Here is a 25,170-nt window from a genome sequence, read left to right as displayed (position 1 = left end):
AAGCCTTGGCCAGGTCGATGAAGACGGCTGCACAGTACTGTCTATTATCGATCGCGGTTATAATATCGTTTAGGACCTTGAGCGTGGCTGAAGTGCACCCATGACCAGCTCGGAAACTGGATTGCATAGCGGAGAAGGTACGGTGGGATTCGAAATGGTCGGTGATCTGTTTGTTAACTTGGCTTTCAAATACTTTCGAAAGGCAGGGCAGGATGGATAGAGTTTGGATCTAGAGTGTCACCCCCTTTGAAGAGGGGGATGACCGCGGCACCTTTCCAATCTCTGGGGATCTCAGACGTTACGAAAGAGAGGTTGAACAGACTAGTAATAGGGGTTGCGACAATTTCGGCGGCTAGTTTTAGAAAGAAAGGGTCCAGATTGTCTAGCCCAGCTGATTTGTAGGGGTCCAGATTTTGCAGCTCTTTCAGTTGAATGCATTCAGTTGTACAACTGACTAGGTATCCCCCTTTTCCCTTTTATACGGAAACAAATATTGCACTGTACAGGCAAAACTATCGATTGTGTGTCTAATTTCAGTGGTTTCAGAGTCCCGCAATAAGAGCTACGATGCTAATATTTGTGAAAAAAACGATTGTTATTTCGAGTTTGGACGTTAGCACATTGGGCACAGTGATTGGCGTCAGTATGTGTTACACCTGTGCTGGCTTGTCATCTCTGTCACGATCGTCATATGGACCAGACCAAGGCGCAGCGTGACAGAAAAACCCACCATGCAACGACCAAGCAGCGTGTCCAGGGGCAGCTCTTGGGCTGGACATGGGAGGAAGCGCCGGGAGAAGAGACGGTGGAGGCGCGCCGTAGAGAGGAGCAACGGCGTGATCAGGGTCGTCGTCGGGTGGTCGAGAGGCAACCCCAGAACATTTTTAGGGGGGGGCACACGGCATGGACGACGGGGCTGACGGAGGCAAAAAAGGGGCGGATTCTGGAGGCCACCAGGTTACGGATACACCGCCCTGTACGTCCTGTGCGGATGCCTCACACAGAGTGTGTGAGGGTAGGCATTCAGCCAGGACGGGTTGTGGCCGCTCTTCACTCCAGGGCTCCTATCCGTCTCCACAGCCCGGTTCGGCCTGTCCCTGCTCCACGCACCAAGCCTACGGTGTGCGTCGCCAGCCCAGTCCGGCCAGTCCCTGCTCCACGCACCAAGCCTACGGTGTGCGTCGCCAGCCCGGTCCGGCCTGTCCCTGCTCCACGCACCAAGCCTACGGTGTGCGTCGCCAGCCCGGCCCGGCCTGTTCCTGCCACTCGCACCAAGTCTACGGTGCGCGTCGCCAGCCCGGCCCGGCCTGTTCCTGCCACTCTCCCCAAGTATACGGTGCGCGTCGCCAGCCCGGCCCGGCCTGTTCCTGCCACTCGCACCAAGTCTACGGTGCGCGTCGCCAGCCCGGCCCGGCCTGTTCCTGCCACTCGCACCAAGCCAGGGGTGCGAGTCGTCAGCCTGGTAAGGCCCGTCCCTCCTCCACGCACCAAGCCAGGGGTGCGCGTCGTCAGTCCAGCACAACCCGTGCCTGGGTCACCGGTGCCTGGTAAGGTACCGGTCAACTGCTCCACTATGGAGCTGAAGCTAACCGCTCCTGCTAAGTCCAGTTCGGCTCCAGCCGGCGGGGCCAGACTGGACCAGGGGCGCTATGGGGGGTGTATTGGAGGGTGGTGGTCAAGGCCGGAGCCAGAACCGCCGCCGAGGAGGTATGCCCGCCCAGCCCTCCCCTGTTTTGTTTAGTTGAGGCGCGGTCGAGGTCCGCGCCTTTAGGGGGGGGTACTGTCACACCCTGGCTCTGTGACTCATTATGTTGAGCCAGGGTGTGTTCATTCTATGTGTGTATTTCTATGTTGGGGGTTCTAGTTTGTTGATTTCTATGTTTGCCTGAGTGACTCCCAATCAGAGGCAACGAGTGTCAGCTGTTGGCTGGTTGTCTCTGATTGGGAGCCATATTTAAACTGTATGTTTTCCCTTTGTGTTTGTGGGTTTTTGTTCCGTGTTCGGTCATTGATACCGTGGACTTCACGAGTCGTTTCTTGTTTTGTATTGTGTTTAAACTTTAACTAATTAAAGTATGTTTGTTCATCACGCTGCGCCTTGGTCTGTTCCATATGACGATCGTGACAATCTCGTTAGTCAGAAGGCATTTCACCTGTGCTGGCATATTTAAGAGCGGTTGGCCCAGTGCTCCATTTGGCATGAGAGATGTTCAAATCAAATCAAATCTCATTTGTCACATACACGTGTTTAGCAGATGTTATAGCGGGTGTAGCGAAATGCTTGTGCTTCTAGCTCCGACAGTGCAGTAATATCTAACAAGTAATATCTAACAATTTCACAACATATACCCAATACACACAAATCTAAGCAAGGAATGGAATTTAAGAATATATACATATATGGACTAGCGATACAGTAGAATATTATAGAATACAGTCTATACATATGAGATGAGTAGTGCAAGATATTGTAAACATTATTAAAGTGACTAGTGTTCCATTTCTTAAAGTGGCCAGTGATTTCAATAGGCAGCAGCAGCCTCTAATGTGCTATTGATGGCTATTTAACAGTCTGATGGCTTTGAGATAGAAGCTGTTTTTCAGTCTCTCGGTCCCAGCTTTGATGCACCTGTACTGACCTCGCCTTCTGGATGATAGCGGGGTGAACAGGCCGTGGCTCGGGTGGTTGATGTCCTTGATGCTCTTTTTGGCCTTCCTGTGACATCGGGTGCTGTAGGTGTCCTGGAGGGCGGGTAGTTTGCCCCCGGTAATGTGTTCGGCAGACCGCACCACCCTCTGGAGAGCCCTGCGGTTGCGGGCGGTGCAGTTGCCGTACCAGGCGGTGATACAGCCCGACTGGATGCTCTCAATTGTGCATCTGTAAAAGTTTGTGAGGGTTTTAGGTGCCAAGCCAAATTTCTTCAGCCTCCTGAGGTTGAAAAGGCTCTGTTGCGCCTTCTTCACCACACTGTCTGCGTGGGTTGGAAGGGCTTGACCGTGGTTTTAACGCGTCCTCTTTGAGTGTGATAAAAAAACAAAGCCCTTTGTTTTGCACCAGTTGCTTCTATCTCCATATTATAAGTTGGTGTTGGTTTTTAGTTTGGTTTGCCTTTTCTGGGGCAAATCTAGTGGGCACTTATCGTGGGTGTCTTTTAGGACCCAGATTCTTGTTGCTAGGCAACATTCAGTGGACACCGCCCCCATGAGTGTCTGAGAACCCCTCCTAAAAACCCTACCTGTTTGTCTATGGCTTATTTGTTTGTCCCTATTTCTGTTGAGCAATGACCTTTTTTGGTTTTCTTATTGGGGAACGTAACACTTTTCACAGTCGTGTTCTGTGGGTGTCCCTGACTAGGTTGATACGCCATTTAATTGATCCAGGATCCATATGTGAGGCTGTACATTGCAATATGAATGTTCAATACACACAATGGGCTGAATAGTAAGGTCATTTCCCACTGTTAAAATTCCCTTATGAGCTATGACGCTAGTATTTGTGTAAACTCTTCATAGGTCCCTTGTAGCTCAGTTGGTAGAGCATGGCGCTTGCAACGCCAGAGTTGTGGGTTCGATTCCCACGGGGGGCCAGTATGAAAATGTATGCACTCACTAACTGTAAGTCGCTCTGGATAAGAGTGTCTGCTAAATGACTAAAATGTAAATATAATAAGTAAGGCTGTACAGTGCATGTAAGTATGCCCCCAATGCAATTCTGAAATCTATACATCCAAATTGAGATTTAAACTGTAAAATTAACTAATTGTCTTTTGATTAATTTATATAAAAACATTCCAACCTTGTTTAGCATTATCTAGTACAAATATGGCATGATTCGACTATCAGTGTCCCTTTTGCATCACTTTCAATGGGGGACATTTATTTTGAAGGCGAACAGCAAATTCCACTATTATGGCTTGTCCTTAGTGTCTAGCTTCACATGAGTTCAGACACCTGAGATGGCGAACGATAACTGTGGTGATAAACAAATGCAGGCACGCATTCGGTTGAGAGTAGTAGAGAGGGTGCGTACTTTTGTGAATGTTCTGTCAAAATAACAGCAGAGCACATTGCAGAATCGGAAAAACCAACGGTTATTTAATGGTAGCCGAAGATCTTCATAACCGGATTACGAGGGCTGACATTCAATTCGAAGCTCGTTAGTTGTCTTCAGACTCGTTTATGTGTCGTTAGTGAAATAAGGAAGACATGACTGAGCTAAGGAAGAGAGGAGGAGGAGGGGGGGATCCTGACAAGGTAAGAAACTTAACTAAGAATACATGTTTCTATCTCTTTCGTGCTCAAATTTGCTCCCTGGGGCTAGCGAGATAGCGAGTTGTAGCTAGCTAATCTCCTTCCTCGCTAATTAGCTTAGTTAGCTAGCTAGGTAGATCATGTTCAGTAAACGTTAACTAGCTAGCACGATAACTATGTGAATGTCACGTTGATGTTACCATATCGGCAGGCATTTAATAACTTTATAACCCTATACATTGTGGCGTATTTGGTTACACGAATAATGATTTGCCTGACAGTCACATATTGCTAGCTAGCTAACATGCTATCGAGCTGCTGGCTAACATGTCAAACCAGTTGACTCGGTGCTTTAACTCGTGACCCACACAGAACTGTGCTTAAAAAGATGTCCAACAAAACAAAGATCAGCAGTTTAGCTGACACAATGTAGCCAAATGTTTTATACTTTTTTTTCCAAAATAGATTATTGGACGCTCTTTGCTTGCCTTGGACCCAAAGCTTCGGAGGAAGTTGCTTCCTCATTGGAAGACAGCCACGCTGTCATTTTGACAAAGTACTAGCCTGACTCCTTGGGGTGGATCTAGGCAAGGCTAGCCTCATTTTGCTCGTAATCATCTACAATATCTAATAACACGAGGAGCAATGTGTCTAGGGTCTAGTTAATAACATGATTATTGTTATATGCCATTTAGCAGACGCTTTGTGTATACATTTTTACGTATGGGTGGTCCCGGGAATCGAACCCACTACCCTGGCGTTACAAGCGCCGTGCTCTACCAACTGAGCTACAGAGGACCACATTTTATGAAATTAAATGAATGGATACATTTAAAAAAATACGACTTGGTATGCTATTCTTAGACATTCTGAAGAATACCAAGTTGTAAAAAGCCACCTCTTTGGAGTTATGAAATAGCAAGGCTACATGGTATGCCAGCATTGTAAACATCATGTCAACAGCCTGAGTTGTGGCGCTATAATCATATGTTTACTTCGTGGTGGTGCATTACACATTGGTATGGTGAGACTTCTCTGTGTAGCAATGTTGAGGAGACTGGTTAACTCTAGTTACCCACCATTCAATGAAATGGACAGGCCATTGAAAAGCATGACATACATGGCCATGGTAACTATTTAATAAAACTACACCAATAGGGAATGCATTCCGGATTGATAATGACTGACCCTGGCCGTGACCCCACTCTCCGAAAGTGTCTCGGGAGTTGGGATATGCAAAGAAATATGTTTCCAATTCACATATTCGTATAACACACGCTTGTACAAATGATTTATTATATAATTCACTCCTTTTCACCCTATGGACCCTGGTTAAAAGTAGTAGACTATAGGGAATAGGGTGCCATTTTGGACACAATCAGGGTCTAGTTTACATTGTACAGAACTAACGGAGTGGCTGCTGATCCAACTTTTTTGGGATAATAATAATAATAATATGCCATTATCCAAAGCGACTTGCAGTCATGCATGCATACATTTTTACGTATGGGTGGTCCCGGGGATCGAACCCACTACCCTGGCGTTACAAGCGCCGTGGTCTACCAGCTGAGCTACAGAGGACCGCTCTGGTACACGTAGAGAACAGGTCCAACAGACCAAAAGATCCAGATATTCCCGAAGCTTCCGCGCATGTGCGACTCACTCAACAGCGAGCGCCCCTAGGAAAAAAACTGCTCTAAAATTCATTCAAAACAACACTTTAGGCTACTTCGACACAACCCTGTGTAACTTAAGATCTAAATGCATATCCCCATGAAATTCATTGAGATCAAATGGTTACTATGCAGAATGATGCTGCATGGATGTTTCACCAGTAAAATGTGAAGAATGATCATTCACGATTGAATGCGGTGGTGTTTTTACAGCAGAGACTGGGTAAAGAGCCTCTTCTCTAGGAGTAGAGACTGGGTAAAGAGCCTGTTCTCTAGGAGTAGAGACTGGGTAAAGAGCCTGTTCTCTAGGAGTAGAGACTGGGTAAAGAGCCTGTTCTCTAGGAGTAGAGACTGTGTAAAGAGCCTGTTCTCTAGGAGTAGAGACTGGGTAAAGAGCCTGTTCTCTAGGAGTAGAGACTGGGTAAAGAGCCTCTTCTCTAGGAGTAGAGACTGGGTAAAGAGCCTGTTCTCTAGGAGTAGAGACTGGGTAAAGAGCTTGTTCTCTAGGAGTAGAGACTGTGTAAAGAGCCTGTTCTCTAGGAGTAGAGACTGTGTAAAGAGCCTGTTCTCTAGGAGTAGAGACTGGGTAAAGAGCCTGTTCTCCAGGAGTAGAGACTGGGTAAAGAGCCTGTTCTCTAGGAGTAGAGACTGGGTAAAGAGCCTGTTCTCTAGGAGTAGAGACTGGGTAAAGAGCCTGTTCTCTAGGAGTAGAGACTGGGTAAAGTAGAGAATTAACATGTGCAGAAGCTTCAGGAAGCTCTCTATCTTTTGGTCCCGTGGACAAAAGATCCCAAAAAAGTTGAAGCCACAGCCACAGCCTACATTGTATATGGCTCTGGGTTATCCTAGTGCTTCTTTCCCGCTAGACTTTCTGCTGCTTCAAAGGTTCATTGGGACCCCTCCCTCTCTCTGCCCGCTATGGACTTGTGTGGCGTCTGTCAAAGGTTCACACACACTAGTCTATCTGGCTGTGTGTGTGTGTGTGTGTGTGTGTGTGGCTGCATTACACAACGGAAATAGTGATTCATGACATGTCGTCTGACTTGATTTAACTCTGGGAAATTGTGTCCCAAATGGCACCCTATTCCCATAGGACTCTGGTCTAAAGTAGTGCACTATATAGGGAATAGGGTGCCATTCTCTGGTCTAAAGTAGTGCACTATATAGGGAATAGGGTGCCATTCTCTGGTCTAAAGTAGTGCACTATATAGGGAATAGGGTGCCATTCTCTGGTCTAAAGTAGTGCACTATATAGGGAATAGGGTGCCATTCTCTGGTCTAAAGTAGTGCACTATATAGGGAATAGGGTGCCATTCTCTGGTCTAAAGTAGTGCACTATATAGGGAATAGGGTGCCATTCTCTGGTCTAAAGTAGTGCACTATATAGGGAATAGGGTGCCATTCTCTGGTCTAAAGTAGTGCACTATATAGGGAATAGGGTGCCATTCTCTGGTCTAAAGTAGTGCACTATATAGGGAATAGGGTGCCATTCTCTGGTCTAAAGTAGTGCACTATATAGGGAATAGGGTGCCATTCTCTGGTCTAAAGTAGTGCACTATATAGGGAATAGGGTGCCATTCTCTGGTCTAAAGTAGTGCACTATAGGGAATAGGGTGCCATTCTCTGGTCTAAAGTAGTGCACTATATAGGGAATAGGGTGCCATTCTCTGGTCTAAAGTAGTGCACTATATAGGGAATAGGGTGCCATTCTCTGGTCTAAAGTAGTGCACTATATAGGGAATAGGGTGCCATTCTCTGGTCTAAAGTAGTGCACTATATAGGGAATAGGGTGCCATTCTCTGGTCTAAAGTAGTGCACTATATAGGGAATAGGGTGCCATTCTCTGGTCTAAAGTAGTGCACTATATAGGGAATAGGGTGCCATTCTCTGGTCTAAAGTAGTGCACTATATAGGGAATAGGGTGCCATTCTCTGGTCTAAAGTAGTGCACTATATAGGGAATAGGGTGCCATTCTCTGGTCTAAAGTAGTGCACTATATAGGGAATAGGGTGCCATTCTCTGGTCTAAAGTAGTGCACTATATAGGGAATAGGGTGCCATTCTCTGGTCTAAAGTAGTGCACTATATAGGGAATAGGGTGCCATTCTCTGGTCTAAAGTAGTGCACTATATAGGGAATAGGGTGCCATTCTCTGGTCTAAAGTAGTGCACTATATAGGGAATAGGGTGCCATTCTCTGGTCTAAAGTAGTGCACTACATAGGGAATAGGGTGCCATTTGGGACGTAGTTTATGTGTTATAATGTCTTAGAGATGGTGCCAAAGTGGTGATTGGAAAGCAGCCCACAATGTAGGTTAGACAGCCACAAGAGTCCCAGAACAGGTTATGTGGTTATTACAGTCACACAAGCCAGCCTAGTTAACTGTTCTATAGAGTGGTAGGCAGGCAGTTAACTGTTCTATAGAGTGGTAGGCAGGCAGTTAACTGTTCTATAGAGTGGTAGGCAGGCAGCTAACTGTTCTATAGAGTGGTAGGCAGGCAGCTAACTGTTCTATAGAGTGGTAGGCAGGCAGTTAACTGTTCTATAGAGTGGTTGGCAGGCAGCTAACTGTTCTATAGAGTGGTAGGCAGGCAGCTAACTGTTCTATAGAGTGGTTGGCAGGCAGCTAACTGTTCTATAGAGTGGTAGGCAGGCAGCTAACTGTTCTATAGAGTGGTAGGCAGGCAGCTAACTGTTCTATAGAGTGGTAGGCAGGCAGCTAACTGTTCTATAGAGTGGTAGGCAGGCAGTTAACTGCTCTATAGAGTGGTAGGCAGGCAGCTAACTGTTCTATAGGGTGGTAGGCAGGCAGCTAACTGTTCTATAGAGTGGTAGGCAGGCAGTTAACTGCTCTATAGAGTGGTAGGCAGGCAGCTAACTGTTCTATAGAGTGGTAGGCAGGCAGCTAACTGTTCTATAGAGTGGTAGGCAGGCAGCTAACTGTTCTATAGAGTGGTAGGCAGGCAGCTAACTGTTCTATAGGGTGGTAGGCAGGCAGCTAACTGTTCTATAGAGTGGTAGGCAGGCAGTTAACTGCTCTATAGAGTGGTAGGCAGGCAGTTAACTGCTCTATAGAGTGGTAGGCAGGCAGTTAACTGCTCTATAGAGTGGTAGGCAGGCAGCTAACTGTTCTATAGAGTGGTAGGCAGGCAGCTAACTGTTCTATAGGGTGGTAGGCAGGCAGCTAACTGTTCTATAGAGTGGTAGGCAGGCAGCTAACTGTTCTATAGGGTGGTAGGCAGGCAGCTAACTGTTCTATAGGGTGGTAGGCAGGCAGCTAATCCCAAAGACCTATAGTATGATCTTGGAAAATGGCCATTGAAACAGTTCACACACACTGACCTTGACATGTGTTGTGTAGTAGTGAGTTAAATGGATTACCTCCATCACAGCGGAGGTAAATCATTGTTCTTGTTCCTGACCTTGTATGGTCAGGTTATCCTCTGTAGGTTCTGGGGGCTAGTGGGACACACACAGTCTTGTTGCTGCTTGGTAATGGAACCCCCATGCAGTGATACATTAGCCTGGTCCCAGATCAGTTGTCTCCTATGGCCATTGGCAAGACGGTACTTACATCTAGGACCAGGCTAGTTTTAAATCAGGGAAAATGGATCTGTTCTCACTCCTTTCCATAGCAGCGAGCCAGCACTGTGCTTTCCACACACACACGCACGCACACACACACACACTAACACACGCACACACGCACACACGCACGCACGCACACACACACGCACGCACACACGCAGCCTTCACTGTGCTCGCTTTTCCTCAGCCTGGCTGACACTTTAATTAGGTCATCAAGAGGCTATGTTAAGGTAATAGTATAAGTCAGGGATTCATATTTTCTACCAAGTTTCAATACCAGGAATAATTCGCATTTATCCAGAGAGTCACGGAAAATAACGCAAAAAGTTCCCATTTTAAAGAGTTCCCAAACCAAGATATGGTCACTATGCCATGGTTCACCCCAAATAAGAGAGGGTGCTTCGCCACCTTGTCTGCTCGGCTGCACCACTATGTAGAGATTTCAGAGAAAATTATACTGATATTTAGTAATGATAGTTACTCCATCTTTGATCGCCAATGACATTATTGTGAATTTATTAAACAGGAAGTTTATGAATTCCGAGCGTTACCATGTTCCTCAATTAATTTAGCGCATTTCAAAAGTAGGCTATCTTGACATAAAGCATGCTCAGGACGCACAGAGTGCACCCGGAGTACACCGTTGTGGAATCGTACAAACTTTGTAACGGCAGTCAAACAAAAGTCAAATGACCGATGTTGCTAAGCTTGCTAGATAACCTCCAACGAATGACAGATCTATATTTGGCAAAATCAGTCGATTATACCGAGAGCAGATCAGCTCACGAATAACGAAAATAGTTTAAATATCAAGGTATAAAATTTTCCCTCATGCCTCTGAATTGTTAACAGACTTTGCCTATGTAGTGAATTGTGCATAGGCCTATCAAATTCGTGACTGTCTGAAGAGTCACACTGACAGCTCAGAGGCCCACGTTTATAACTGTAGGGGTTTCCTGTAGGGTTTATGAACGGCATTCGGGTCCCGTGTGCAGTCCTGCGGTGTCGATTTTATGCGTGTGCTTTGAATTTCTGGCGACTTTGTGTGAAGTAAATATGCTAGTCTAAAGGTTTCCAGGTGACAACCTGTTTGGATAATGAGCAATTTCATTCTTTGCTAATCTGATGCTGCGTATGTTGTGGATTTTGTGGAATTGCATTAGTGCGACATTGGGGGAAATTGTGTTGTCATTGAATATTTTTTTCAGTCCCGGGGATCCCGGTTACCCATGTTAATCTCTATCAATACTGTGCAATTTAAAATAAGTTAGTAGTGTAGGCAGCTGACGACGGGGCCTGAAAGCCATAGTTAACCCTAAACACAAAATTAAACATTGGTCTTATCGTTTTAAGCAGCCAATGGCAGCACCGCTTTGTTATATCTTTACCTATATTACCTTAGCCTGGGTACCAGGCTGTTTGTGCCATCATGCCACTATGTCAAACATAAGCATGATAAGGAGTTGACATCTAGGACCACGCCTATGATACCTGGTGGTCTTGGCTCGATCACCCACATCCATCTTCCTCTGGATTTAAGCTATCCTTCAAGATGTTTTTGTTTTTAGCATATGAACATTTGTACCATCTTAGCAAACGAAACAAGATGTTCACACTCAGCATTAACCCGGGAACAGTTATAGTATAGGCTAGCTCAGGCCTCTGCCTAGAGAGTCAGTTTACAGTGAAACAATGGTGGAGAGATTACCCTTCAATGGGGCCTGGCTGTGGCGTATAACGTGTCTGCATTTGACAGTTCATCCATCTCAATAATGTGGCGTCCCTCCCTAACTGTGAAATGTGTTGAGTCCGAATCAACAGGTGTCAATGATTAACAAATATTATAGCGAGAATCTACACAATGATTCTAAATATTATAGCGAGAATCTACACAATGATTCTAAATATTATACTGTAGCTAGAATCTACACATTGATTTTCCAAATATTATAGCCAGAATCTACACAATGATTACAAATATTATAGCTAGAATCTACACAATGATAATATAGACTATTGATAGGTTATATGCATGGTCTAATATGTTAAAATAATTGTAACATTTTTACCAATATGTTATTGGGCTAATTTCTGGAGATGGAAATTATATGGTGTGTCAGCATAATTTTATTTTCATACATTTTGGAGTAGAATGTACTTTTAAAAATGTCACCAGAACTGAGCTTCTCAGTTCTTATAATAATAATAATATGCCATTTAGCAGACGTTTTTATCCAAAGCGACTTACAGTCATGTGTGCATACATTTTTACGTATGGGTGGTCCCGGGGATCGAACCCACTACCCTGGCGTTACAAGTGCCATGCTCTACCAATTGAGCTAAATAAACATAAACATTTTCCTGGGGAGGACTCCGGACCCCCTAAGCAAGGAGACTGGAATTGGTCAAATACACAGTTTAATACTTGCACAAAATGATCCTCTTTTCCTAAAAGCATGATGGTGATCATGATGATCATCACTTTTTTCATGACTTTTTTTTTACACGAAAGGGGAAGTTAACTTGGCCCCGCAGACAATCAATTAGGGGTTTAACGGTTCACCAAACCCACAGTTCGGTAGGTATTAAGGTTTTGGGGTCTCTGTTTGGTTTCGGTACAGCGGGAAAATGAAAGGTCATTCACAATGTTCCTCGCATTGTCTGTTTTCAAGTTTTAATGTCACGTGCACAAGTACAGTGAAATACCTTTTCTTGCAAACTCAAAACCCTAAAATGCAATAATCAACAATGTAATACTAGGAAAAACACATGAGAAATAATAAGAAATATGAAGAACACAACGTAAGCATACTATATACATGGTCAGTTCCAGTACCATATTAACAATGTGCAGGGATACTGGAGTGATGGAGGTAGATATGTATAGGGGTAAGGTGACTATATACAGGGTCAGTTCCAATACCATATTAACAATGTGCAGGGATACTGGAGTGATAGAGGTAGATATGTATAGGGGCAAGGTAACTAGGCAACAGGATATAATATAAACAGAGTAGCAGCAGCTTGTATGTGAGCGGGTGGGCGTGTGTGTAGAGTCAGTATAAATGTATGTGCTTATTATGTGTGAGTGAGAAGATGATGGAGTGTGTGAGTGTGTAGGGCCCTGTGGGTGAACAGATGATGGAGTGTGTGTGTGTGTGTGTCTGCACATCAGACTGCACATCAGTCTGCACATCAGTCTGCTTGCTTGGGGATAGAAGCTGTTCAAGAGCCTGTTGGTGTCGGACTTGATGCACCGGTACCGCTTGGCGTGCGGAAGCAGAGAGAATAGTCTGGCTTGGGTGATTGGAGTCTTTAACGATTTTCCGGGCATTCCTTCCACACCGCCTGATACACAGTGCCTTCGGAAAGTATTCAGACCCCTTGATCTTTTCCATATTTTGTTATGTTACAGCCTTATTCTAAAATGGATTAAATAAAACAATGTCCTCAGCAATCTACACACAATACCCCATAATGACAAAGCAAAAACAGGCTTTTAGAAATGTTCGCAAATATATATAAAAAAAAAAAAAAAAAAAGATACCTTATTTACATAAGTATTCAGACCATTTGCTATGAGACTTGGAATTGAGCTCAGGTGCATCCTGTTTCCATTGATCACCCTTGAGATGTTTCTACAACTTAATTGGACATGATTTGGAAAGGCACACACCTGTCTATATAAGGTCCCAGGAGTGGCTTCGGGACAAGTCACTGAATGTCCTTGAGTGGCCCAGCCAGAGCCCGGACTTGAACCTGATCGAACATCTCTGGAGAGACCTGAAAATAGCTGTGCAGCAACGCTCCCCATCCAACCTGACAGAGCTTGAGAGGATCTGCAGAGAAGAATGGGAGAAACTCGCCAAATACAGGTGTGCCAAGCTTGTAGTGTCATACCCAAGAAGACTCGAGGCTGTAATCGCTGCCAGTGGTGCTTCAACAAAGTACTGAGTAAAGGGTCTGAATACTTATGTAAATGTGATATTTCCGGTTGTTATTTTTATTAAATTAGCTAACATTTCTAAAAACCAGTTTTTGCTTTGTCATTATGGGGTATTGTGTGAAGATTGATGGATTTATATATGTTCTGTAGCATTTAACTGCCAGAAATGCTGTTATAGATGCCATTTCCTAAGTAGGTGACGTCGGAGGTCACCATGTGGGAGAAGTGGGTGATAGAGGGGTTTTCCGCTACTAATAATAACCAGTTGAAGGGCCGTTGAAGTGGATTTTTCCCCAGTTATGAACCCACCATGACAATGCCTCTTTCAGTGCCAGATGCACACTTGTGACTTTCGTAAAGGGGGAGTGTCTATAGCTACTTCCACACCGGGGGTAACGTGATGGGCTGCCACTTAACTAAGCACTACACAGGGTGCATTGTCCAATTTGTTGAAAACATTAGCTTTGGCTTGCTTGTACCACCCGTTTGCTGAAATGGGTGCAGGAGGGAAGCTCGTGACGTGGCTCCAGCACTTTGACCAGGTGCTCAAACACCCTGTTCTCAACCACCGAGAATATACCGCATATCCGCATCTTAAAACCAAAGACTGTAAAAAATAGGAACATATCGCTCTTGTAATTTTTGGGGGGCAGAATCAGCTGCCAAGGGCTGCTTGAATGCAGAGGGGAGACGATGTTGTGTTTTATTTCTGTTTCCGTCTTGCCCTGGGACACTGGGGTGATGTCTGGTACACTGGGGTGATTTTGGTGTAAAATATATCAACGTATTTGAGGTGTTGGCAGCTGCGTGGGCTATTCTCGTTGAGCGTGGCGACATACTGTTAACGTTTTATCCACAACTCTCTGTCCATCGCTGTTGTAATCTACTGGGAATCCAAAATGTTCCCAAACTGGAGGTTTAAACGATGTTCGCCTCACAAAAGGACAGTTTGAAATGCGCCGATTAGATTATTTTATTTTTTTGTACTTTTACCCTTTTTTTTTCTCCCCAATTTCGTGATATCCAATCGGTAGTTAGTCTTGTTCCATCACTGCAACTCCCCTACGGACTCGAGAGGCGAAGGTCGAGAGCCATGAGTCCTCCGAAACACGACCCTACCAAGCCGCACTTGACACACTGCTCGCTTAACCCGGAAGGCAGCTGCACTAATGTGTCAGAGGAAACACCGTCCAGCTGGTGACCAAAGTCAGCTTGCAGGTGCCCGGCCTGCCACAAGGAGTCGCTAGAGCGCGATGGGACAAGGAAATCCCGGCCGGCCAAATCCCTAACCCGGACGACACTGGGCCAATTGTGCGCCGGCTCATGGGTCTCCCGGTCACGGACGGCTGTGACACAGCCTGGGACCGAACCCGGGTCTGTAGTGACGCCTCAAGCACTGCGATGCAGTGTCTTAGACCACTGCGCCACAAATTTAGAATTTTTATTTTAACGGAATAGCCTGAAATGTATTTTTCAGATCAGATTTACTCGAGGCATTGGCCTATAGGCCTAGTCTTGCTATGTTACATGTGTTTATGTATTCATTCGGGTTCACAGTGCGGATCGAACCGAGGTCCCTGTACCGAATGGTTTGGAATGAATAAGGTGTACCATTACACCACTACAGTCGATCTAAGATAAAAAAAAAAAAAAAATAGATTTATGTTTCAGTTATGGGATGTTTTTGTTGTTGTTGCTTTAACCCCTGTTTATGACAGCAGTGCAAAGGCCCTACGTTCAGACATACTGTGGAGCTAGCAGGTGTAGGATGAAGTAGTCCCTAGATGCTGATCTTCGGTCAGTTTAGCATTTCCCCCCCGATAATGTATACAAATACGAGGCACCAAACCTGCTCCCGAGTGGCGCAGTGGTCTAAGGCACTGCATCTCAGTGCTTGAGGCGTCACTACAGACCCCCTGGTTCGATTCCAGGCTGTATCACAACTGGCCGTGATTGGGAGTCCCATAGGGCGGCGCACAATTGGCCCAGCGTCGTCCGGGTTTGGCCGATGTAGGCCGTCATTGTAAATAAGAATTTGTTCTTAACTGACTTGCCTAGTTAAATAAAGGTATAAAATAATAATAAAAATAAAAAAACAGGTTTGGTTAACTCTTGAGGTCCCCCCAACCTAGGTAATTAAGCCTTTAGTTTTAACCCCCCCCCCACCATGTTTGGAATAATTTACAATCCTCATTACATCTTGAATCCCTGGTGCTAATAGGATCGTTTTTAGAAATGCTGATGAGGAATGAATACACTGAGGTTGGCGACCATTGAGAATGAGACCCTGGTCTCATTTGGGCTCCCCTGAATAAATAAAAGTTATATAAAAAAACATAAAATGGTTACGGTTAGGATTGGCTGATGGGAAGCTGATCCTAGATCTGCCTAGGGGTGTAGCTAGCACAGGGTTCCAACTTGATTTAGGTTTCCAGCCTAGACTGTAAATGCTTTCCTCTCTTCTTTCATTCCAGAACTGTCACGAGAATTTCTATCTCTAATTTAAACTCAAGCTTGAATAATTCCCAGGGGTTGTAAGGCTCTGGTTTTTCATGAATTAAACGAAGGTCCACAACCAGCAAGAATGATCTGTATTATTTAATCATGGAGAGCTCTGGCGCCAAAACACACACGCAGCCTTTTATAACCCTTCACACAAAGGAACTTTGCTCCGCCCACCTTTAGGCGGCCTGTACATTTCCACAACTAGTTTCTAAGTCCCCTCCCTCCTGGAATGTTTGTCTCAGCAGTTTCTAACTCACGCCCTCTGTTAGGGTTATCATTATAAACCCACTAACAGTTCACACAGTCATCATCAGTATCGGGGTGAACAATTTTAGTCATAATCATAATTCCTCTATCAATCCACCATTTGACTACATTTTTACACCCTCAGGATAAATGTATTTACAAGCATGATCAATCTCAGAGATTAGTTCTATTTTACTACTTCCAACCACAGGTCTTCTTTTTTAAATGTTCCATATGATCTTCATACGTCAGAACTAATAAACGTTTCATCCAATTGCGGTCTTTCAGGGTCAAAGTCCTCGTCATCCACCAAGCCTGGAGGATCGTTTTTCACATTCCACTGGTCAGAGTCCGGATTCCGTCCATATCTCTCCATCTGTTGAGACACTGCATTCTCCAACGCCTTACTCACATCCATCGGACACAGGGAACAAGACAACAACAACCACATAATACAAGCAATTGCATCCAATTGCGGTGGCTGCCCCCAAGATGGTGGCTGCTATGGTTTTCCATTTAGCAAACATTTCATCAAACCACCCTATCAAAGATGTATTAACTCTTGAGTTCTCAGCCCATTCTTCACTTAGAGCAGTCAATCCTGCAAGAGCTCTGGTGACTGTCCCATCCGGTGCGGTGTTGTTAGGGATAGATGTGCAACAATGGCCCACCATTCTGTAGACACCGCCCCTTTCTGCCTGATCTAGAGCCAACCTATTTTCCCAAGTCATGAGCGAGGTGGCGGATAATTGTTCAGAGATCCCCTTTACTGCATCCCTAGTCTGGCCAACAAATCGTTGTTGGTCGTAATAGATATAAATAATCCAATCCACATTTTTGTTTATTGTCACCCACCAGAAGCACGTTGTACTAAACCCTTCCCCTACTTGTTTCAGGCTTTGTATTCATCCGGTACCCCCCCTTGGTACCCCAATCACATTCATCTAAATAGGGCTATTCTCCTTCTTGTCAAAACTCCTCCTACATCTGTTTAACCCGTTCCTTGGTTCCTGGTGACTAATTCTAACTAGCTGAATCAGTAGAACCGGGGCGCACGTACCTAGCCACCCTTTTGGCATTATCTGCCTTTATACTGCCTTTACTGGCACACTGTCACAAGTGTCAGTGTAATGCGGTGGATCGAAGTCAGGCGCAGGACACAGAACTCGAAGAAACGTTCTTTACTGAAAACGAGTAAAGAAATACAATACAGAAAATACCTCCACACAGGGAGGAACTAACCCGCTCACCAACAACACACGAAACGAAAACAACCACGCACAAAACACATTGGGAGCCACTGGGTTAAATAGGGAAGGCGTGGTTACAATAATGGGCAACCGGTGTGTGACAATCAGACAACAGGTGCAACATAGAAACATAGAACATAGATCGGCAGTAGCTAGTATTGCGGTGACGACGAACGCCGAAGCCTGCCCGAGCAAGGAGGAGGGGCAGCCTCGGCAGAATCCGTGACACACGCCCACCACACATTGGTTACAGGGGCTGTGAGGTTCAGAATTCTCTCTTGTGCTTCTGAACTTAAGTCAGTCACATTACTACTATCTCCAATTGATAATTGGTGATGTCTTTTTGTTTCTCTTTACCCTCCATCTGGATGTCCAGTCCCGCCCGGTCTCATATCCCCGTCCCCAAGTGTGTTTAAACACTTGAGTCTAGGAACAATCCACTGTGGGGTCCGAACACGAATATAATGGGATTTTATAATCCCACATTTCTTATTGACATGTACCTCACCCGTTGGCTACGTCCCTAACCCTTATTTTGAATCCTATAGTCTGCCCTTCTCTGACTCCTATTTTGTAGGCCACTCATCCTTGACGGTCAGTATGTCGGGTCGCTTCTCTTTTACTTTTTAACAATGGTAAGGGCATAGCGTAATTGGTGCGGTGTGGTGGTGGATCTTGACATATCAGGACCATTGCCGAGATTATGATGCAGCTCAGGTTACCCATATTCCCAAAAAACGCCAACCCTCTCCTGCCCTCAGTCATTCTGCTTGGTACCACCCCATACTCACACCCTGAGAACACACTACAGTGATAATAGGTCGGGGTAGGAGATCTTTGTTAACAGAGGTGATCCCCAGACCCCATTGGTCCAGTTCTTCTCTCTAACTCTGCGTGTGTTCAGTGGTGCTTGTATGTGTTCTTACCTTTTTTGCAGTGGGTAACGTGGACCCAGGTTGCTCTTTCTGCTATTCTAATGGCAAAGGCGGGGACCAATATAACCTGATAGGGCCCTTCCCAACAGGCCTGCTTCCAGTCTTTCTTCTTTAGGGTCTGGATCCACACCAGTCACCTGGTTGGATAGAGTGGGTCACCTTCTCCTTTAGTTCACCTGTAGGGCACAAAACCTCTGACATACGGGTGTGGTTAATAAACTACCTTCTCACGTGTTCTGCTAGGGTGCTCTCAATTTCTATCTCTGCCTGCTCTGGTCCTCCTAACTCGGGCATTCTGTATGGTCTACCAAATACCTTCTCCAATGGCAATAACCCTTCTTTATCTGGAGTTATCCTGATCGTCATTAATACTATCGGTAGACATTGTACCCAATTTCTTCCTGTGCTCCTGTATCCAAAAAACAGAATATTTCTTTTTTTAAAGTATTTTGTCCTCCTTCGTCTAGTTATCTTTAATCCTACCATCTACCATCATCTCCCCTGTTGACACATGGTTCTGCCCATGTGTCAATATTGCTGCATCTCTAAACAATGACTTAGGTAATATTGGTAACTTATCCTTATGCCATCTCTTTTTCTTTTGAGACTGCCTAACTCCACTAAACTGCTCCCCCTAGCCCTGGGCAACATTCAAATGAGATAAGCTAATCTCTTTCTCTTAATTTAATCATCGCAACCTGTTGCATTGATGTTTTAAAATATAAACCTATTGTTTAATAACTTCATACTTACAAACAATGTTTATTTAATCCATCATCCTAATAGTCACAACTATATCCCATTGTTCAACGTACCATAAACAGATTATCGTTTTTAGAATTAAAGAACTGTCTGCATAACTCACGGTTGTTTAAACAAACTATATCATGTAATAATAATAATAATTACCAATTATCAAAGAACATTATATTCAACTATCTAGATATGTTCTTCATATCATCCCAATGCTTCCTACATATTTTGTAACATAGAAAACCCTCTACCATATCTATCATTCTCTACCGCTGACTCTCCATCTAACGGTACTTCCAACAGATGACAAATTATTTTTAATTAGTCAAAACAAACAAAACATCTATTCACAGCAATGCAACTTTAATTATATGTTATCCTATCCGCTATGTGTTGGTAAGACATTTCCTTTCACGTAATGTTATCAATTCATCTAGTAATCTCGGTCAATAGCATCAATGTAAAAGATTTGCTTTCTGTCCCTTCCTGTGCTCGAACCAGGAACCCTCTACACATATCGACAACAATTACCATCGAAATACCATTACCAGTCGCTCCACAAAATCCGCTATCCTTGCAACATTCAATCCCCTATGACTTCCTTCTCCACAGCAACCACAGATCCCTGTACTCCCTAATTTAACCCATAATGTCCCTTACAGCGCTCTCACGTGCTCAAAATGAATAAATTAGCAGTCAACGAGTCAAATCCACATTCATTGATTTGGAAATAGATCTGGCGATTTTGATAAAACGGATTATGTTTTCCCTTGCGACATAATGAAATTCCTTTATTACATCATATTCGCTCCATAATGAGTTTTATTTTGATGGAAACCCTAAATTGGCTTTGTACAATATTATAACTTACTTCTTTAACCACTTTACTTACGGTCAGTTTATTCCTTAAATCTTATCTCGATCACATTATCCAACTACGGTACAAACTTAGAAAACCCATATTAATTAATTCCCCACCCATGACGTGCATCTACCTTTTGGGTGAGCAAGTTTAATACAGACATGGCACTCTAATTAGGATTTTCTCATTACTATTTCCACATCGTCACAACTCCATATAGAACGTTAGAAACTTTCTTCTAGGTACTCACATCAAATAATCCCTTCGTGGTGTTTTTAACCAATTCTTATCACTTCTTCAAACATTTTACCAGCGGAACTAAAAAATAGACTGTAATTTCCCGGACACTGCCCTTTACCTTTTATGTCTGCAGTCGCAATGGTTATGGCCTGTTTTGTTACGGTATATACACGGGGCCTCACTCTCTCTTGCAAAATGACCGGTTTTATCACAGTTGTAACACTTCCTCTCGTCACCTTTCCTATTCTGCCTCCTCGCCTGGTAGCCTCTAATTTATCTACATCAAGATGCCCAATAAACCCATACTTCTTCCCCCAAATGGATCCATAGTAAATATTCCTTTGATATTTTCCCACCATATATCTTTCATCCCCCGTTAATTCCTGGACCTTTTTTTTAGTATTTACTTCCCATGATGGAAAAATAAGAACCCACATTTCCATAAGTATTCAGACCCTTTACTCAGAACTTTGTTGAAGCACCTTTGGCAGCGTATTACAGCCTCGAGTCTTCTTGGGTATGACGCTACAAGCTTGGCACACCTGTATTTGGGGAGTTTCTCCCATTCTTCTCTGCAGATCCAGTTTTCTATGTTTTATAAATGAGCAAAAATGTCTAACAACCTGTTTTTGCTTTGTCATTATGGGGTATTGTGTGTAGATTGATGAGGGGAAAAATACAATTTAATGGGATTTTATAGTAAGGCTGTAACCTATATGATGGTCTGTATAGACAGTAGGGACAGTATATGAATAGAAAACTCCAGCCACAGCAGCTTACTAGACTCCAGCCACAGCAGCAGCAGCAGCTTACTAGACTCCAGCCACAGCAGCAGCAGTAGCTTACTAGACTCCAGCCACAGCAGCAGCAGCAGCTTACTAGACTCCAGCCACAGCAGCAGCAGCTTACTAGACTCCAGCCACAGCAGCAGCTTACTAGACTCCAGCCACAGCAGCAGCAGTAGCTTACTAGACTCCAGCCACAGCAGCAGCAGCTTACTAGACTCCAGCCACAGCAGCAGCAGCAGCTTACTAGACTCCAGCCACAGCAGCAGTAGCTTACTAGACTCCAGCCACAGCAGCAGTAGCTTACTAGACTCCAGCCACAGCAGCAGCAGTAGCTTACTAGACTCCAGCCACAGCAGCAGTAGCTTACTAGACTCCAGCCACAGCAGCAGCAGCAGCTTACTAGACTCCAGCCACAGCAGCAGCAGCTTACTAGACTCCAGCCACAGCAGCAGTAGCTTACTAGACTCCTGCCACAGCAGCAGCAGCAGCTTACTAGACTCCAGCCACAGCAGCAGCAGTAGCTTACTAGACTCCAGCCACAGCAGCAGCAGCAGCTTACTAGACTCCAGCCACAGCAGCAGCAGCAGCTTACTAGACTCCAGCCACAGCAGCAGCAGTAGCTTACTAGACTCCAGCCACAGCAGCAGCAGCTTACTAGACTCCAGCCACAGCAGCAGTAGCTTACTAGACTCCAGCCACAGCAGCAGCAGTAGCTTACTAGACTCCAGCCACAGCAGCAGCAGCAGCTTACTAGACTCCAGCCACAGCAGCAGTAGTAGCTTACTAGACTCCAGGTAGGCCAAACACAGCCTGGCACTACAAAGCAGCACATAACAGTGCATGTTTGTTGGCCTGACTTTTTGTCCGTGTTCATTTGGCTGTTTGCTGCCCTAGTGAGGATGAATCCCTAATCAGGCTGGGCTTCTGTTTTCTGCCACCTCTGCAAAGCAGTTAAAGGGACCAGGGTGAAATAGTGGGGACCGTCCAGACATTGTGCAAGAATTTAAAGGGAAGGTGACATAGAGGCACCAGATACCATCAGGGCGACTGTTCAATCTCTGGATAGATACAGGGGTCAGTGTGTGAAACTCACTGCTCTCCCTCTCCTTAGCCTTTCATTAATTTCCTCCTGAATGGTGCTCTTACTGATTCTGTAGCATGGCCTTGGTGGTGTACTGTTCTCTCTCACACACACACACACACACACACACACACACACACACACACACACACACACACACACACACACACAGGGGTGTTTCTTCCCCGGCTGTTGGGGATTATCCTCGTCTCATTTACTGAGTAGCTCATCACCTACTGTTTATCCCCCCTCTCCTCTCTCTACCCCCCTCTCCTCTCTCTCAAATGGTCATACATTTGGCAGGAGGTAGGAAGTAGGAAGTGCAGCTCAGTTTCCACCTCATTTTGTGGGCAAGTGTGCACATAGCCTGTCTTCTCTTTGAGAGCCAGGTCTGCCTACGGCTGCCTTTCTCAATAGCAAAGCTATGCTCACTGAGTCTGTACATAGTCAAAGCTTTCCTTAAGTTTGGGTCAGTCACAGTGGTCAGGTATTCTGCCACTGTGTACTCTCTGTTTAGAGCCAAATAGCATTCTAGTTTGCTCTGTTTTTTGTTTGTTCTTTCCAATGTGTCAAGTAATTATCTTTCTTTTCTCATGATTTGGTTGGGTCTAATTGTGTTGTTGTCCTGGGGCTCTGTTTGTGTTTGTGAACAGAGCTGTCTCTCAATTTCTATGTAAGACATTTCTCTTCTCCAGACCATTTCCGTAGACCTTCTCCCTTACCTCACCTCGCTCATCAACTCTTCCTTGTCCGCTGGCTATGTCCCTTCCATCTTCAAGAAAGCGAGAGTTGCACCCCTCCTCAAAAAACCTACACTCAATCCCTCTGATGTCAACAACTACAGACCAGTATCCCTTCTTTCTTTTCTCTCCAAAACTCTTGAGTGTGCCGTCTCTAGCCAACTCTCCTGCTATCTCTTTCAGAATGACCTTCTTGATCCAAACCAGTCAGGTTTCAAGACTGATCATTCAACTGAGACTGCTCTTCTCTGTGTCACGAAGGCTCTCCGCACTGCTAAAGCTAACTCTCTCTCCTCTGCTCTCATCCTTCTAGACCTATCTGCTGCCTTTGATACTGTGAACCATCAGATCCTCCTCTCCACCCTCTCCAAGTTGGGCATCTCCGGCGTGGCTCACTCTTGGATTGCGTCCTATCTGACAGGTCGCTCCTACCAGGTGGCGTGGTGACAATCTGTCTCCGCACCACGTGCTCTCACCACTGGTGTCCCCCAGGGTTCAGTTCTAGGCCCTCTCCTATTCTCTCTATACACCAAGTCACTTGGCTCTGTCATATCCTCACATGGTCTCTCATATCATTGCTACGCAGACGACACACAATTAATCTTCTCCTTTACCCCTTCTGATAACCAAGTGGCGAATCGCATCTCTGCATGTCTGGCAGACATATCAGTGTGGATGTCGGATCACCACCTCAAGCTGAACCTCGGCAAGACGGAGCTGCTCTTCCTCCCGGGGAAGGACTGCCCGCTCCATGATCTTGCCATCACGGTTGACAACTCTGTTGTGTCCTCCTCCCAGAGTGCAAAGAACCTTGGCGTGACCCTGGACAACACCCTGTCGTTCTCCGCTAACATCAAAGCGGTGACTCGATCCTGCAGGTTCATGCTCTACAACATTTGCAGAGTATGACCCTACCTTACACAGGAAGCGGCACAGGTCCTAATCCAGTCACTTGTCATCTCCCGTCTGGATTACTGCAACTCGCTGTTGGCTGGGATCCCTGCCTGTGCCATTAAACCCCTACAACTCATCCAGAATGCCGCAGCCCGTCTGGTGTTCAACCTTCCCAAGTTCTCTCACATCACCCCGCTCCTCCGCACACTCCACTGGCTTCCAGTTGAAGCTCGCATCTGCTACAAGACCATGGTGCTTGCCTACGGAGCTGTGAGGGGAACGGCACCTCCTTACCTTCAGGCTCTGATCAGTCCCTACACCCAAACGAGGGCATTGCGTTCTTCCACCTCTGGCCTGCTGGTCCCCCTACCTCTGCGGAAGCACAGTTCCCGCTCAGCCCAGTCAAAACTGTTCACTGCTCTGGCACCCCAATGGTGGAACAAGCTCCCTCACGACGCCAGGACAGCGGAGTCACTGACCACCTTCCGGAGACACTTGAAACCCTACCTCTTTAAGGAATACCTGGTATAGTATAAAAGTAATCCTTCTACCACCCCACCCCCACAATTTTTTTAAAATATTATAATAATAATAATAAAAAATATATATCAAAATCAAAAGAAATACAAAAACGAAAAGAAAAAATACATATATATTTTTGTATTATAATAATAGATAATAATAATAATTATAAAAAAACATATAAAAAACGTTATATATATATATATATATATATATATATATATATATATATATAGAACAAATGAAAATTAAAAACACTCTGGTAAAGTAAAACATTTTGTAAAGTAGTTATCCCACTAGCTATCATAAGGTGAATGCACCAATTTGTAAGTTGCTCTGGATAAGAGCGTCTGCTAAGTGACGTAAATGTAAGGGCTTTATTAGCATGGGAAACATATGTTAACATTGACAAAGCAAGTGAAATAGATAATAAACAATACAAAGTGAACAGTAAATATTACACTGACAAAAGTTCCAAAAGAATAAAGACATTTCAAGTATTATTTAAATATTATGTCTATATACAGTCTCAAAATCTCTCTCTCTCTCTCTCTCTCTCTCTCTCTCTCTCCCCCTCTTTGTCTCACTGTCTCTCAGAGTAGAGCAGAGCTGAAGGAGAGGGGTTGGGTTGTTGTGCTGGTCTGGTCTGCCAGTCTGGGCCGCAGGAAGCTTGTCACTGTCTGTCTCTGCAGATGAGACCAAGTCTTATTGGACTGTATGGTTTTATATTTCTTATGTGTGTGTTCAAGACGATGTTCCCCTTGGGGACAATCACGTCTATCCTATCCTCCACTCGGTGGACAGTTTTATTCACTGAGCTGGTGAAAAAGTTGAGGATGGAGGTTGGTTTCTTTTTACAGAAGCAAAGTGGGTCTGACTTTTGTTAATAGGAAGGAA

At 44.8% G+C, this 25,170-nt stretch overlaps 1 protein-coding gene across 1 annotated transcript in view; it reads left to right on the top strand.

The window, feature by feature from the left end:
- Positions 1–3,938: 3,938 nt before the first annotated feature.
- LOC121584482 (phosphatidate cytidylyltransferase 1) overlaps positions 3,939–25,170 on the top strand; it is a 91,616-nt gene continuing 70,384 nt past the window's right edge. Inside the window, exon 1 of the mRNA XM_041900376.2 lies at positions 3,939–4,254. Within this exon, the coding sequence (XP_041756310.1) occupies positions 4,207–4,254 (48 nt within the window). The 5' untranslated portion in view covers positions 3,939–4,206. The remainder of the gene's footprint in view (positions 4,255–25,170) is intronic.

The sequence above is a fragment of the Coregonus clupeaformis genome, chromosome 16, assembly GCF_020615455.1.
Source record: "Coregonus clupeaformis isolate EN_2021a chromosome 16, ASM2061545v1, whole genome shotgun sequence".
In the NCBI taxonomy this organism is placed as follows: domain Eukaryota; kingdom Metazoa; phylum Chordata; class Actinopteri; order Salmoniformes; family Salmonidae; genus Coregonus; species Coregonus clupeaformis.
Note: the sequence above shows the minus strand (reverse complement) of the source record. Positions and strands in the feature narration are given on the sequence as shown.